This window comes from Trichomonas vaginalis, chromosome II, assembly GCF_026262505.1.
Source record: "Trichomonas vaginalis G3 chromosome II, whole genome shotgun sequence".
NCBI lineage: Eukaryota > Parabasalia > Trichomonadida > Trichomonadidae > Trichomonas > Trichomonas vaginalis.
This window is the reverse complement of record NC_067204.1, coordinates 13053182-13067833: the sequence shown is the minus strand read 5'-3', so window position 1 is coordinate 13067833 and position 14652 is coordinate 13053182. Positions and strand designations below refer to the sequence as shown.

At 31.9% G+C, this 14652-nt stretch overlaps 5 protein-coding genes across 5 annotated transcripts, besides 4 other annotated features; 4 read left to right on the top strand and 1 right to left on the bottom strand.

Annotated features, from left to right (window-relative positions):
• Nucleotides 1-50: 50 nt before the first annotated feature.
• TVAGG3_0536910 (peptidase M60-like family) lies at nucleotides 51-2323 on the top strand (the record flags this gene model as incomplete). The annotated part of the gene is made up of 1 exon (XM_001326192.2): nucleotides 71-2254. One exon carries the CDS (start codon nucleotides 71-73, stop codon nucleotides 2252-2254), a length of 2184 nt encoding a protein of 727 aa, XP_001326227.1.
• A 471-nt stretch (nucleotides 2324-2794) lies between these two features.
• Nucleotides 2795-3652, top strand: TVAGG3_0536900 (uncharacterized protein; the record flags this gene model as incomplete). The annotated part of the gene is made up of 1 exon (XM_001326193.1): nucleotides 2795-3652. The coding sequence occupies one exon, from the start codon at nucleotides 2795-2797 to the stop codon at nucleotides 3650-3652; it is 858 nt and encodes a 285-aa protein (XP_001326228.1).
• A 43-nt stretch (nucleotides 3653-3695) lies between these two features.
• Nucleotides 3696-5838, bottom strand: TVAGG3_0536890 (ankyrin repeat and SOCS box-containing protein 4 family; the record flags this gene model as incomplete). The annotated part of the gene is made up of 1 exon (XM_001326194.1): nucleotides 4224-5699. One exon carries the CDS (start codon nucleotides 5697-5699, stop codon nucleotides 4224-4226), a length of 1476 nt encoding a protein of 491 aa, XP_001326229.1.
• Nucleotides 5839-7344: 1506 nt separating this feature from the next.
• Nucleotides 7345-7382: a mobile genetic element.
• Nucleotides 7383-7861: 479 nt separating this feature from the next.
• Nucleotides 7862-7891: a mobile genetic element.
• A 1045-nt stretch (nucleotides 7892-8936) lies between these two features.
• Nucleotides 8937-8973: a mobile genetic element.
• A 311-nt stretch (nucleotides 8974-9284) lies between these two features.
• On the top strand, nucleotides 9285-11511 carry TVAGG3_0536850 (glutamine-fructose-6-phosphate transaminase (isomerizing) protein; the record flags this gene model as incomplete). Its single annotated transcript, XM_001326195.2, has 1 exon — nucleotides 9373-11481. The coding sequence occupies one exon, from the start codon at nucleotides 9373-9375 to the stop codon at nucleotides 11479-11481; it is 2109 nt and encodes a 702-aa protein (XP_001326230.1).
• A 760-nt stretch (nucleotides 11512-12271) lies between these two features.
• Nucleotides 12272-13312: a mobile genetic element.
• Nucleotides 13313-13337: 25 nt separating this feature from the next.
• Nucleotides 13338-14465, top strand: TVAGG3_0536830 (proteasome regulatory particle assembly; the record flags this gene model as incomplete). Its single annotated transcript, XM_001326196.1, has 1 exon — nucleotides 13338-14465. One exon carries the CDS (start codon nucleotides 13338-13340, stop codon nucleotides 14463-14465), a length of 1128 nt encoding a protein of 375 aa, XP_001326231.1.
• Between the last annotated feature and the right edge of the window lie 187 nt (nucleotides 14466-14652).

Here is a 14652-nt window from a genome sequence, read left to right as displayed (position 1 = left end):
TATCCTATTGAATTATTTTAAAAATATCGTCGTACAAAATTTTGAGAACTTTTTACACGTTATTGTAAAAATGGGGTGTATCATGGACACGCCGCAGCGTGTACGCCCCAAACCAAAAGACAAAATGCAATCACCACTCAGTTCATCTCTTGCTGATCCAATGCAGTCGAATGTAATTGATTCAAATACCCTCAAGAATGATTTTATTAACATCATGCAAGGAATTCAGCAGCTCCCTAAACCCGATAAAACTCAACCCGTCGCATGCTTTTCTAAACTTTCGTTTCCAATTCTCATTGCACCGCTTGCTTTGGATTCAGGCGATTCTACTGGCGTAAATTTGCCGGTTATTGGCATATCCCGCTTTGAGAAAGGGCGTGCCGTCGCCTTTGGAAACACTCGCATTCTATTGGAATGCAATAGAGAAAATACAGACGCTTCTGCTTTTCTTGAGAATATAATTAAGTGGGCATCTGGCGTCATTAGAGGATATATATCAGTCCTCATAGTCGGCTTTCAAGACAAAGAAGCTGAAGTAATCACCAAGAATGCAACAGGCTTTGGATTTAGAATTGTCGTACAGAAAGACTTAGAAAATATTCAACATCACCATGTTGTTATCGTACCAAGTGATTTTGACGATCCTGAATACACTCTTTTGCAATTTATTCAAAATGGCGGTGGTCTAATTTGTACATTACAGCCACCAACTCCTGGAGTAGAGCAGGAACGTTATAGAATGAACAGTATTCTTACAGAATGCGGATTGGGATTCCCTTCAACCAATTTATTGGCCGGCCCTGTAAACGCGCCACAGTTGAAAGTTAATTTCCACTTATCCGCATTAGGCAAACTTACTTTCCCTGGTCTGTCACAATCTCTCAGCGAAACACTCAATAATCCAGTTATCGATATTACAGAATTAGACTCTGGTGTAACAGCAGTTCGTTACAATGTTTCTTGCATGCCGCAAGATACAAACCCAGAGCTTGTCCAGCTTGCTGCTTCAGCGCTTGGTTATTTACGCTCACATAATTTCGATACTCCGGAAGGTTTATGTCCAGATATTTCTCATGGCGTTATATCAGTACTTTTATGTGAAATCATGGCCAAATTATCAGCACAAGACTTCGCTGGACATGACTTTTCCGAAAGATTCCCAGAAAGAGCTTCTGAAGAGCCGTCAGAACAAGATGTTGGCACCGTCAGACTTACACTACAGAACGAAGGATGGTATTCTACAGGTTACTGGCTCACAGCTGGCGTTGTTGCCAAAATTACCTTAAATGAAGTACCTCCAGTTCCATTAGTAGTCCAAGTTGGCATGCACGCCGAAGCCATTTTCACAAAAGAAGGTCCTTGGAAGCGCTGGCCAATGATTACAACAACATTCGAGTTAGATGAAGTTACAGAGATCGCAAATCCATTTGGCGGCATGATCTACATTATATTTGATCGCTCTGTCAACACTCCAATCACAATAGATATGACAATTGACCATGTTTTCCCATATCCTCTTTATTCACCTGAAGCACCAGATACATGGGAGAAAACAAAGGACAGAGGAGCTCCTTGGGCAGAAGTAGAGACATACTACATGACATTCGTTGCTCCTTCCAAAGTAGTTAGAGCTTGTCCGAACTTAGAAGCAAATTGTAAGATGATTGACGGTTTAATTGAATCTGTTTTAGAATTTTTAGGTGACCACAGTGAGCATAAGTTCCGTTGCATCTTCGATATCGAGCTCATTGACATGCCAGTCTGTGGATATCCTATCATTATGCATGTAGATAACGCAGAATCTTTCTTTTCAGATACAAATCCAAGTGAATCTTTATTTGTTCTCACAACATTTGTAGGAATGTTGTCTTTGCCGGAAGGAGCTTTCGATGCTGGCAAAGAGTCAAGCCTTGCATGTGCTGCTGCTTGCGCTGCATTCCTTAAGATGTGGCCGCGTGTATCTCCATTGGATTACTCGAGAGATATGTTGCCGCCACAGTTCAATGAGTTGTGGAATATTTACAAGAAAGATAACGGAAGAACGATAACAGCTGCCATGATATCGATCAGACAGATGGAATTCAAGGATAACGAAGATGTTTGGGCGACATTCATCTCTGAGATACAAATGCAGACTGGACTTTCGTTGGACCACCTCATTTCAAATCAAAATGAAGTCAAGGCACAAAGTTCTTTGGCTGTCGTTTCTTCAACATCATCGGCATCACTTCAGTCATTCCAGTTGATCGAATAACTTTTTTTTAGAAAAAAAAAATATTTGTTTTTGTTCATGTGTTGTTATAGATTGTGTATTAAGAATTTTTAAATAAATACTTTTTATGATATATATATATATTTATATTATCCATCTAAATGTTTTAATAAAATTTTCTCAAAAAATTAAGAATTTTTATCTTAATTGATGGCTGATAATCCGTTTTTATCACTCAATATTGATTATTTATTTACTTTAATGCTTCAAATATTCTATATATATTCGATTACAACAATATGTATATATTACTTATTGAATTAGAGGAGAAACACACTTAAATCATAAATAACTACTTGAGTAAGTTCAGGCATCATGCATATATCTTTATTTGATGTTTAATAAAATATATCGCAATTAAAAAATCGTTGGATTTTGTAGGGTTTAGTATGAAATATGTAAATAGAAACTTCTAATATTGAGGAACTTTGCATGCTTTGCCAATATATTTTCCCCATGAATTTCAAAAAATTCATGAAGGCGAGAGCTAAAAAGTGACACTTAAACATGTCTAATTTTGAAATGACCCGAGAAGACCATCAATTGACCACGATTATGCATAATGGAAGAATGTACAACGTTGATATGGCCAAATTGCGGGAAATTTCTCCTAAAATAAAATCACTATCACAAAAACAACCAATTCAACTAGATTTGAGTGACAATAAATACACCGAAGATATATTTAGTTATTTTATAAGGTTAGTTAATGATGATGGTAGTGATGCAATTGATCCATCACTTGCACCGAAACTTGTTAATTTAATCCAGGATTGGGAAGCAAATAGTTTAATATCTAAACTCGAACTTCGAGTCCTATCATCTTCAGATAAGAGTTTATTAATTAATTATATCAAATATTGTCCTGATTCTTTCCATGGTCTACGATCATACTTGGATTTACACATAGATCAGTTTTGTTCATATCCAGAACTATTCGATTTACCGTTAAGTTTGCTATTTACATGCTTAAAAACTCAAAAACTACCAGAAATGACTAGCTATTCTTTTAGTCACCAATATTTAGATATTTATGAAACATCTAAAGAGCTTAAAAGCCAAGAAGAAGACCTTAATCAGCAAAAACTGAAATTAGAAGCACAAGTTAGTCAAATTAAACAAAAAACGACTGATTTAGACTTAGAAAACCAACGAGTACAGAAACAAAATGCTGATTTAGAGCAAGAGATAGAAAAGCTAAAGCAGCAATTACAAGAAAAGAAGAAGATAGTAACTCAACTTCAATCTAATATTAAAGCAGAGACAAAGGTTATGCAAGAGGCACAAAAGAATGCTGAGAAGGCTACTAATGAACTTAACAATGCTAGAAACAGACTTGAAAAACTAAGAATTCAATACGAAAAATTGCAAATTCAATAAAGTGTATATTTAGTTTTAAATTTTTACTTCTTTTATTACATATCTATCTCTGAAAAAGCTAAGCAAATAAATTTATTTGAATTTCTCTTTATATTCTTGCCTTTAGGTACTCAAATATTTTAATAGTGAGAAAATGTACTTTTTCGATATAAAATGAGTGCGAATGAGAGGTGCATGTATGAGGTATGATGAATATACGGATAGTAGAATTGTATTCTCTTAAGTTGTGAAAAAAATCTTTGAGATGACAAGATTTTCCATCGATGAAATTAGTCATTAATGCCTTAGGTACTCTCGTAGAAATACCACCATTTTATTTTTGAAAATATATAGACGCTGATGGTAGAACATGCCTTAGTTAGGCATTTACGGGCACCTACTAGACTCATGTTTACAGGTTAATGATCAAGCTATTTCCTCCAATATTCAAAGTGGAAGCGCTTCTAAAAAGAGTGATAAAAAATGAGAGGTGATATCTAATTGGAAATTAAGCTTAATTATTTTTTTTTCTAATGAATTTTATCTTGATAAATATCAGAAAAAAGAAAGAATAGTATCTTATGTAAGAACATTATATTATTGCACAATTTTCTGCAAAATGAAGAGCGGTTTGTCCAAAATCATCTTTTTCATTGATATTTGCACCATGTGAAATAAGAAGTTCGGCAGTTTCTTTACTATTATATTTTGCTGCTTTATGAAGAGCGGTTTGTCCAAAATCATCTTTTTCATTGATATTTGCACCATGTGAAATAAGAAGTTCGGCAGTTTCTTTACTATTATATACTGCTGCGTTATGAAGAGCGGTTTTTCCATCATCTTTTTCATTGATATTTATACCATGTGAAATAAGAAGTTCGGCAGTTTCTTTACTATTATTTCCTGCTGCATAATGAAGAGCGGTTTTTCCATCATTATCTTTTGTATTGATATTTATGCCATGTGAAATAAGAAGTTCGGCAGTTTCTTTACTATTATATTTTGCTGCTTTATGAAGAGCGGTTTGTCCAAAATCATCTTTTTCATTGATATTTGCACCATGTGAAATAAGAAGTTCGGCAGTTTCTTTACTATTATATACTGCTGCGTTATGAAGAGCGGTTTCTCCATAATTATCTTTTTCATTGATATTTGCACCATTTGATAGGAAATATTCGCAAAGAGATGGAATATTAAACATTGCCGAATTAAAAAAGCATGCATTAACATCATTAGTTTGATCGAAATAAATTAAAAATGATTCAAGATTATTATACAGTACACAATAGTCCAAATCGATCTTTATATTGTGCTCATTCATCAAGAATGTAACAAAATCAATGTTGTGTGAAATAATTGCATAAATCATGCATTCTTTATTTGGTTTCTGATGTTTCAAACATTCACTCATGATCTCTGCATTTCCTCCTAAAAATGATAATGCTAGACATTCTTGAGTTATTTCTGAGTTAAATTTCGTCCTTAGGAATTTGAAACAATCAACTGCTCCATGGTAACAACAAAATTCAAGTAACGAATTTCCTTCGAAAGAATATGGATATAAACTACTTTCAGGTTTTTGATCTTTATTAAATCCTTCTCTTTCAGTAAATGAGATAAATGTTTCTAAGTCATTATTCATAATTGCTCTGAAAATTGTATTTTCTGTATGAATATCAAGATTTTCTGAATTATCTTCTTCAAAATCTTTGTATTTATCTAATTTAATTCCATATTCTTTGTAAAACAAGAGCACAGAAATCGTGGGAATATTTTTGACCTTTTCAACATGATAATCATCAGATATGAGTTTGGCAAGGGATAAATATGACTTTGTATAGCGATTATTATACGGAATGATATTTAAAATGTCTTCCATAATCTTTTTTGGTAGGCATATCTTTGAATCAATCAATTCTGTTTTGATCATTTTGTAAATATCCTTTAATTCTTCTTCTTTTTCCGTTTTCAGCTGATACAATGCATTATGCGAATCGATGTAGTGTTTATAGATACTTCGCAGCTCGTTGTATTTATTTGGATGAATGTCATGCTTGGACGTTAGCATTTTTTTTAAAGGTACTGACACTTCAAATCTGTTAATAGTTTTTCGATGTGGTTAAGATAGAAGATAGTATGGACAAATATAAGACATACTGCGCAGAGAAAATAAAAATTCGTCTGTATGATATTGAGTTAGAATGTACTGAAATATCTTACATTTTTATATTCCGTATAATAATCGCTATACAAAGGACATTAATATTTTTAATATATAAATATCTATTAAACTCAATAGAAGAAACAAATATTATGTTAGACATGCCGTAATCATTGTTCAAAAAGATTTCGGAAATAATTTATGAACATTAATAAAGTTCATAGGTATTAAATGACACAACAACAATAGAATAGTCAGAAGGAATAAGATTTTCATCCAAATGTTTATATTCAAACAAAATAAAACAAGATTCTACAAGGAAGTCATTATATTTGAGATACCAATGAACCTGACAAGAACTATAAGGCTAATCTTCATCAGCTGTGCAAAATTTTAAAATTTAAATGCCAAATTGAAGGTAAATCAAATCCAAGTCACAGATGTTGGTGTATATGCTTTTCGAAGCCACTAAAATCTTAGATGTTTATATGTATTCCTAATTCTATTGCTCTACTTGCCTTAGATTGTTTTACTTGGAATCCAAATTTGCAAAGCGTTATATTATAATACATCTTTGGAATTTGATCGAGGAGTTTTCTACAAATCACTAAAACTCCTAGAAATCCGTGGGAAGGCTTAAAATAGTTTTGGTCAATCAAATATATAATGGATTGTTTATTGTGGTATATTGCTAATTAATGATGATTAGTGATCAACCAAAATTTCTCTACTGCCACAAACTTGACTAGAACAGATCACTGTGAACTTCATAATTTTCACTTTAGAGAGTCATTTGCCGGACACATTTATTTACAGTCTAGGGATTTATCGTGAGTTAAGAACTGACTAGCATGTTAAGATGATATATTCGAATTTGAGAAATATGAATTCAACATATTACTGATGACAACAACAATATATTGCCTATAGATTTTATGCTATTAACCTAAATTGTGTTATAATACGCTTATATCAACCAAATTTTCCATCTTAAGTTAGAATATTGAAATAAATCTGAATTGAACCTACGATTTCGATTTGTTAATTCAGATTTATAGGTTCTGAAATACATAGCATATAAATTACAGAAGTGAAATCCAACTCCTTCATGCCAAAATCAATCTATACCTCATGATCGGAATGATTTTTGGGGATGATGATCATGAAAAACATACATTCCCTTCTATTTTTCATTGAGAATGGAATCAATTAAGAATTAGTATCTCATCATATTAATCGAAAAATGCAGTGATCATAGACATGGGCTGATTAAAGAATTTTCGACTTTAATGTCTTTTACAGAGCTGAAGAACAAACGGAATTATAATAAACGCTTTTTAAATGACGAGGACAGGATTTTCATCCTTGATTTCGCCTATTGTTTTTTATGATCAAAAAATTATGTAAGTTAAAAATGAATAAAAGAAAGTATGGATTCGCTTGCTCATCAAGAAACTAACTTGATTAAAATTAAAAGTCGAGAACCGCATTTGAGTTATTACGATTCACTTATTAATAATGAACATTCTTTTTCGAAAAAAATATTACACCTTGTTGTAAACAGAAATTCATCAAAAGTGACACCTCAGAAAAGCTAAAATATTGAATTTTTGGAACTTTTGATAGAGCACGTTTTTAAATATTAATTAAAGTAAATGTATATTTTGTAAAGATTCTTTTTAATAAAAAAATAAAATTTTGAAGAAGAACACAAAATCTTCTGAAAAATAATATCACATAAACTCATATTATTTTCTAATATATAACTATTTTATATAAAAATCAAATTCAATGATCTTAAAAGCGAAGGATAAACCTCAAAATTTACGAATATAATGAGTGAGAATATAATGCTTATCTATCATAAAACCATATGAAATATCAATTTTTGCTTTACGCCTAATTTTTGACGACAATTAGCAAAAAATGTTAAATGTTAACACTCAGTCCATTTGAATATGAAAAATAAAATTGACTTTGATTAAATGTTTTTATTTATCATGCAATTCTTCTTGCGACCAAAGATTTGAATAAAAGTTCAAAAAATAAGATAGCTTAAAAAATAATATGAGTAGGTGACAAAAGTGCATACTCTTAAACAACCGTCGGATTTCCGGGTGAAATCGTGACACACTTTCGTCTTTCGTAGGCAGTGGTGGTTGTTACAAAAGGTAACTTCGAATGTAGCGTGAAATCTGCAAAAAAAATTCTGAAATTTGAATGGAGAACACAAAAATTGAATAGTTTACGTCAATAAAAAAGAGAAAAATGAAGCCAATGTGTCTCGAACCTAGGACTTAGAGCAGCAATCCCACTGTTTATCACATTACACTACATGCATCTCTCACCTCAGTGAATGAGATCAACTATATGATAACTTTTTCCCCATTATATTCTTGTGGAAAAGTGACAAATAGCAACTTTGACCCTCTCTCAAAATAATATACGGTAGTGTTTACTAATAGATGAATAGTATATAAATTCTATTAAAATGGATTTGATCCAAAAAAATATAAAACCAAAAATAATTGTTATCATTTAAATGAAGAAGTAATTTAAAACGATTTTATTTATGATCAAATTTTATATATTTTTTTGGATCAAATCCATTTTAATAGAATTTATATACTATTCATCTATTAGTAAACACTACCGTATATTATTTTTTAAGCTATCTTATTTTTTGAACTTTTATTCAAATCTTTGGTCGCAAGAAGAATTGCATGATAAATAAAAACATTTAATCAAAGTCAATTTTATTTTTCATATTCAAATGGACTGAGTGTTAACATTTAACATTTTTTGCTAATTGTCGTCAAAAATTAGGCGTAAAGCAAAAATTGATATTTCATATGGTTTTATGATAGATAAGCATTATATTCTCACTCATTATATTCGTAAATTTTGAGGTTTATCCTTCGCTTTTAAGATCATTGAATTTGATTTTTATATAAAATAGTTATATATTAGAAAATAATATGAGTTTATGTGATATTATTTTTCAGAAGATTTCATTCTATATTCCTATGAAAAGTACTCTCAAAACTAACTTTTTCCTAATTATAATTAAATCTAGAATATTGTATTATGCTTAGTATTATTTCATTTTTCTCATTCAATTTAGAATTTACAAATGTCAAAAAATTGAGAGCTGTCACTTTTGATGAATTTCTGTTTATTACACACCTAACAATTTATATCAGTTTAATTAGAAATTATCAAAACCAATGAATAAAATTCTCTGATCAGAAAATTGATTTGAACTTTTTGAGTAAGAAACGCAAATTCAAAATTGGAAAAGAATTAAAGAATCGTTGATATTTATTGATTAGAATTCAAAATTTATTTGGTCAGATATTGGATTAAGTTTGTAATAATAAAAACTTAATTAGGTAATCATTTTAATTTGGAAATTACGAAAAAACTTATCACTTTTACGTTATCCTAAATTGAAAGCCATTGAATCATAGGAAATAAGCGACCAAACAAAAATATCTCTATATTAGGTATCAAGATGATCTAGATCATTTTTTAAACTGTCTCCGAGATTTTTGAACAAATCTGTTCACATATCGGAATAATGTGCGGTATCTTTGCTTACATGAATTTCATTAAAGATAAAAAGCTTAAAGACATCCTTATAAAGCTTCTTGGAGGTCTTAAAAAGCTAGAGTACAGAGGTTACGACTCATGCGGAATTGCATTTGATATCGGTAACGAATACGAGCGCATGATCGTCACTGCAAAGTCCAAGGGAACAGTTGATAATCTCTTAAATCTCATCAAAGATTATCTTACAAATGAGACAATTTTCGAAAATCATGTTGCCATTGCCCATACAAGGTGGGCTACACACGGTCCACCAACAGCTGGAAATGCTCACCCGCATATTTCGTCTCCAAAGATGGAATTTGTCGTTGTTCACAACGGTATTATTTCAAATTATGCCGAAATGAAGAACAGATTGCTTCAAGAACCAACATTCTCTGTTTCACCTAAACAAAACAACGATGATACCGAAATCTTGATCGAAGATGAAAAGAATTCCAAAGCAGAATTCACTTCTGAGACAGACACAGAAGTTTTGGCCAAGCTTGCCTTGTTCATGTATAACAAGCTCACAGTTGAACTCGGCAGACAGCCAACATTCCTCCAAGTTATTGCAAATACAATGAAACTTGTCGAAGGAACATTCGGCGCTGTTTTCAAATCATCCATTTATCCAAATGAAGTCATTGCCTGCCGTCTTTCTTCCCCATTACTCCTTGGTCTTGTTTATGATGGCGATAAACAATATTCACAAGCAGCTCGCTCCATTGATATGAAGAGAGAAGACAGAGTTGGTTCCATCCATGACTTTGGTGAGCCAATTTCCCACTCAGCTCCAAAGCCAGGCGAACTTTTCCTTGCATCTGACGCTCCTGCCTTTGCTGAGTACACAAAGAACGTCATTATCCTCGAAGACTGGGATATTGTCCACATTTCCGAGGAAGGTGTCGACATTATCAACACAGCTCCAACAAATGTCCAGACCAACTCAACACGTTCATTAGAAACACTCCAACTCTCACTTGAAAACATCGCTAAGGGCAAATACGGACATTTCATGCATAAGGAAATCATGGAACAGCCACAATCATTAGCTTCTACAATGAGAGGCAGAATTTTACCAGGAAGTACAGATATACACCTCGGTGGTATGATACCTCACATCGATACAATCAAAAACTCGAAATACCTCATTTTCATCGCTTGTGGTACATCATACAACGCTGCTCTTGCAGTTAGACCACTTTTCGAACAATATACGAAGCAGAGAATTTTCGTTGAGGTCGCTTCCGACTTCAATGATCGCAAACCAGTCATTTTCAGAGATGATGTTTGCGTATTCCTTTCCCAATCAGGCGAAACAGCTGATACATTAACTGCTTTAGAGTACTGCAAGAGCGCCGGTGCATTCTGTGTTGGTATCAACAATACTCCTGGCTCATCAATCTCCCGAGGAACACATTGCGGCATTCACCTCAACGCAGGTATCGAAATCGGTGTTGCATCAACAAAGTGCTACACATCAATGATCGAAGCACTCATAATGTTCCTTCTTTTGCTGATGCAAGATTCGATTTCCCAGAGAAAGGAGAGAAAGAAAGCTCTTCAAGCCTTGGCATCTCTTCCATCCATTGTCGAAGAGACATTGAAGCTTTCTCCAACAATTCAAGAGATCGCTCCTTTCGTTGCAAACGAACAGAACTTGATCATGTTGGGCAGAAAGACACATTACGCAACAGCCAGAGAAACAGCTCTGAAGATCAAGGAACTCACTTACATCCACTCCGAAGGTCTCATGGCCGGCGAACTCAAACACGGACCATTGGCTTTGATCGATGACCATTCAATGGTTATTTTCATTGCTACAGGAGAAGATGACGAAATGCTCGCTGCTACACAGTCTTCTCTCCAGCAAATCAAAGCTCGTGGTGCTAAAGTCCTCGTTGTTGCAACACAGGATGATATCCCAAGAGTCAAGGAGTTCTCTGACTGGTTAGTTATTGTTCCAAAGACTTGCCAGTGGACACAGATGATTGTAAACATCATCCCAATGCAGTTACTCGCGTACTACGTCGCTTTGCAGAAGGGAATCAATGTAGACAGACCAAGAAACTTGGCTAAGGCTGTCACAGTCGCATAAAAACATTTCTTTTTTTCTTGTTCTTCCAAAAAAATTAACTCCTTCTTTTTTTGCACAATGGAAAAAAATAAAGATTTTCCATTTTTTTTTTCACCAGAAGTAGTCCAACTTTAAGTAGTAATAATCAGTGACCAATATTTACAAATATACAATGGAGTTTGCTCCTCCACCATTGGAGTTATAAGCTAGTTAGAACTTACCAAATATATTTATAATAATCAGTGACCAATATTTACAAATATACAATGGAGTTATAAGCTAGTTATATTTGGTAAGTTCTAACTAGCTTAGAGAATGGAGCTTGCTCCCCCACCATTGTGCTAAACAATAAACAATAACAAAAAAGCCTTTTCCTTTCTTTCTTTCGTTTTTTTTTAACTCTTTTATGGCTTTTATGCATTTTCTATGTATTTGAAAGGAAATTAGATTGATGTTAGACAGATTCCCATCTAGAAAGATCCATTAAATAACTTTTTATTAGGAAATTTCAATTATTCAAACACATTCTCAATATATTTCATGTAAAACTTTCTATTATCAGGTATATAATTTGTTATCTTAAGTATATCCTTCTAAGTCATACGAAAGCGAATTTTTATGATCAAATTTTTTGTAAAAATGATTTTTTGCCAAAAATTGAGACCATCTGGACCGCTTTATAGATGCTTATTGCCAAAACTGAGAATTCAAATTTTAAAATCATCTAATTTATCAATAAAATTGAAAGAACTTTGGGAAAAATATATACAAGTTTAATTTATAACTTTGCATGTAACTTCCATTGGCTTAAGGGTGCACCCGTATGTACGTTTATTTGAGAGGAGGAGGATTACCCTCTCAATTTTGAGGGATTCATCAGTTTATTTTCTCGATGAATATGCAATAAAATTTGATTTTTACCTTATCAATATACTTCATATAATATACACATGTTCATGTAAAAACTTTTTTCCAAAATCCTCAGGAATTAAGGGATTTTTGAATTTTAAGAATTTTTTTCGAATTTTTTCGAAAAAAAAAATATTTTCAGAACAGCCTTAACGGCTAAGATTTAGGAACAATGTTAAGTATCAAAAAGAAAGGAGGTCTGATATAGACAACATATATCGTTGAAGGTTGAAAAAATCTCTAATATTTGAGCCCAAAATTTCAAATTTTAATTTTTTGAAAAAAGAGGCCACCCGTATGTACGTTTATTTGAGAGGAGGAGGATTATATTTTTGAAAGGGTGAAACATTATGAATATGTTAATTATATAATAATATGTATTATTATAAAAAGAAAAAATAAAGCACGTTAAAATTTTTCTTTCTTGATTTTTTACAAAATCTACTTAGAATTATGCAAAATATGACTAAATAATTATAAATTTCAAGTTAAATTTTAATTTTGATAAATAATTTAAATTTCAAAATATCAAGTTCAGTTCGACTATGTATGTAGTAATTCCTCAATAAAGTGCCAAAACCCTATTAAAATATATGAACATTTTCAACATTTTAATGTTTTTATTTAAAAATTTGATGGAATATGAGATTCAAACAATTATTATGTAAATAAAAATAATTAAATATATGTATTTATTCGTATTACAACCGTAGTAAGTCGATTCTTCCTTTCTTCTACTGAGTTTTGAATTTGATTTCGAATTGTAAAGAAATTCAAAGGGAAAATACTAGCGGATAAAAACTACCTCCATGAAAGGGTCATAATGGACTCAAGTTGTATTTTTTGATATTTTTTGCTTTTCGAGCCTAAATAGGTAGCCAAGATAATGCCTAAAAATAAGGTTCTAAATTCTGAAGTTTACATGATCCTCTCGTGTGCACCCTTAAAACGCATTTAAAAAATTATTAATGTGTGACCAAGACATCCATCCAAATAAATACTGTGAATTGCGAAGTATATATAAATACTACATAGATTTGCATAATGCATTGTATCAGCTGAAAACGGAAAAAGAAGAAGAATTAAAAGATATTTACAAAATGATCAAAACAGAATTGATTGATTCAAAGATATGCCCACCAAAAAAGATTATGGAAGACATTTTAAATATCATTCCGTATAATAATCGCTATACAAAGTCATATTTATCTCTTATCAAACTCTTATCTGATGATTATCATGGGGAAGATGGCAGCTCGGTTGAATATATATCAAGATTACTGTTTTACAAAGAATATGGAATTAAATTAGATAAATACAAAGATTTTGAAGAAGATAATTCAGAAAATCTTGATATTCATACAGAAAATACAATTTTCAGAGCAATTATGAATAATGACTTAGAAACATTTATCTCATTTACTGAAAGAGAAGGATTTAATAAAGATCAAAAACTTAAAAGCGATTTATATCCATATTCTTTCGAAGGAAATTCGTTACTTGAATTGTGTTGTTACCATGGAGCAGTTGATTGTTTCAAATTCCTAAGGACGAAATTTAACTCAGAAATAACTCAAGAATGTCTAGAATTATCATTTTTAGGAGGAAATGCAGAGATCATGAGTGAATGTTTGAAACATCAGAAACCAAATAAAGAATGCATGGAATATGCAATTATTTCACACAACATTGATTTTGTTACATTCTTGATGAATGAGCACAATATAAAGATCGATTTGGACTATTGTGTACTGTATAATAATCTTGAATCATTTTTAATTTATTTCGATCAAACTAATGATATTAACAAATGCTTTTTTAATTCGGCAATGTTTAATATTCCATCTCTTTGCGAATATTTCCTATCAAATGGTGCAAATATCAATACAAAAGATAATTATGGAGAAACCGCTCTTCATAAAGCAGCAGAATATAATAATAAAGAAACAGCCGAACTTCTTATTTCACATGGCATAAATATCAATGAAAAAAATAATTATGGACAAACCGCTTTTCATACAGCAGCAGATAAAAATAGTATAGAAATCGCTGAACTTCTTATTTCACATGGTATAAATATCAATGAAAAAAAATAAACTTGGAAAAACCGCTCTTCAAATTGCAACGCTTATGGATAATCAAGTTATCATCAAACTTCTTAGATCATATGGTGCAAAGTATTAGTGTTTCTATTTAAGATGCTTCATAAAAGAGAACTATTTTAGTCTGAGTTGACGTTCAAAATAATATTAATTTGAAATACTCGCAAAATTGTTCAGAACA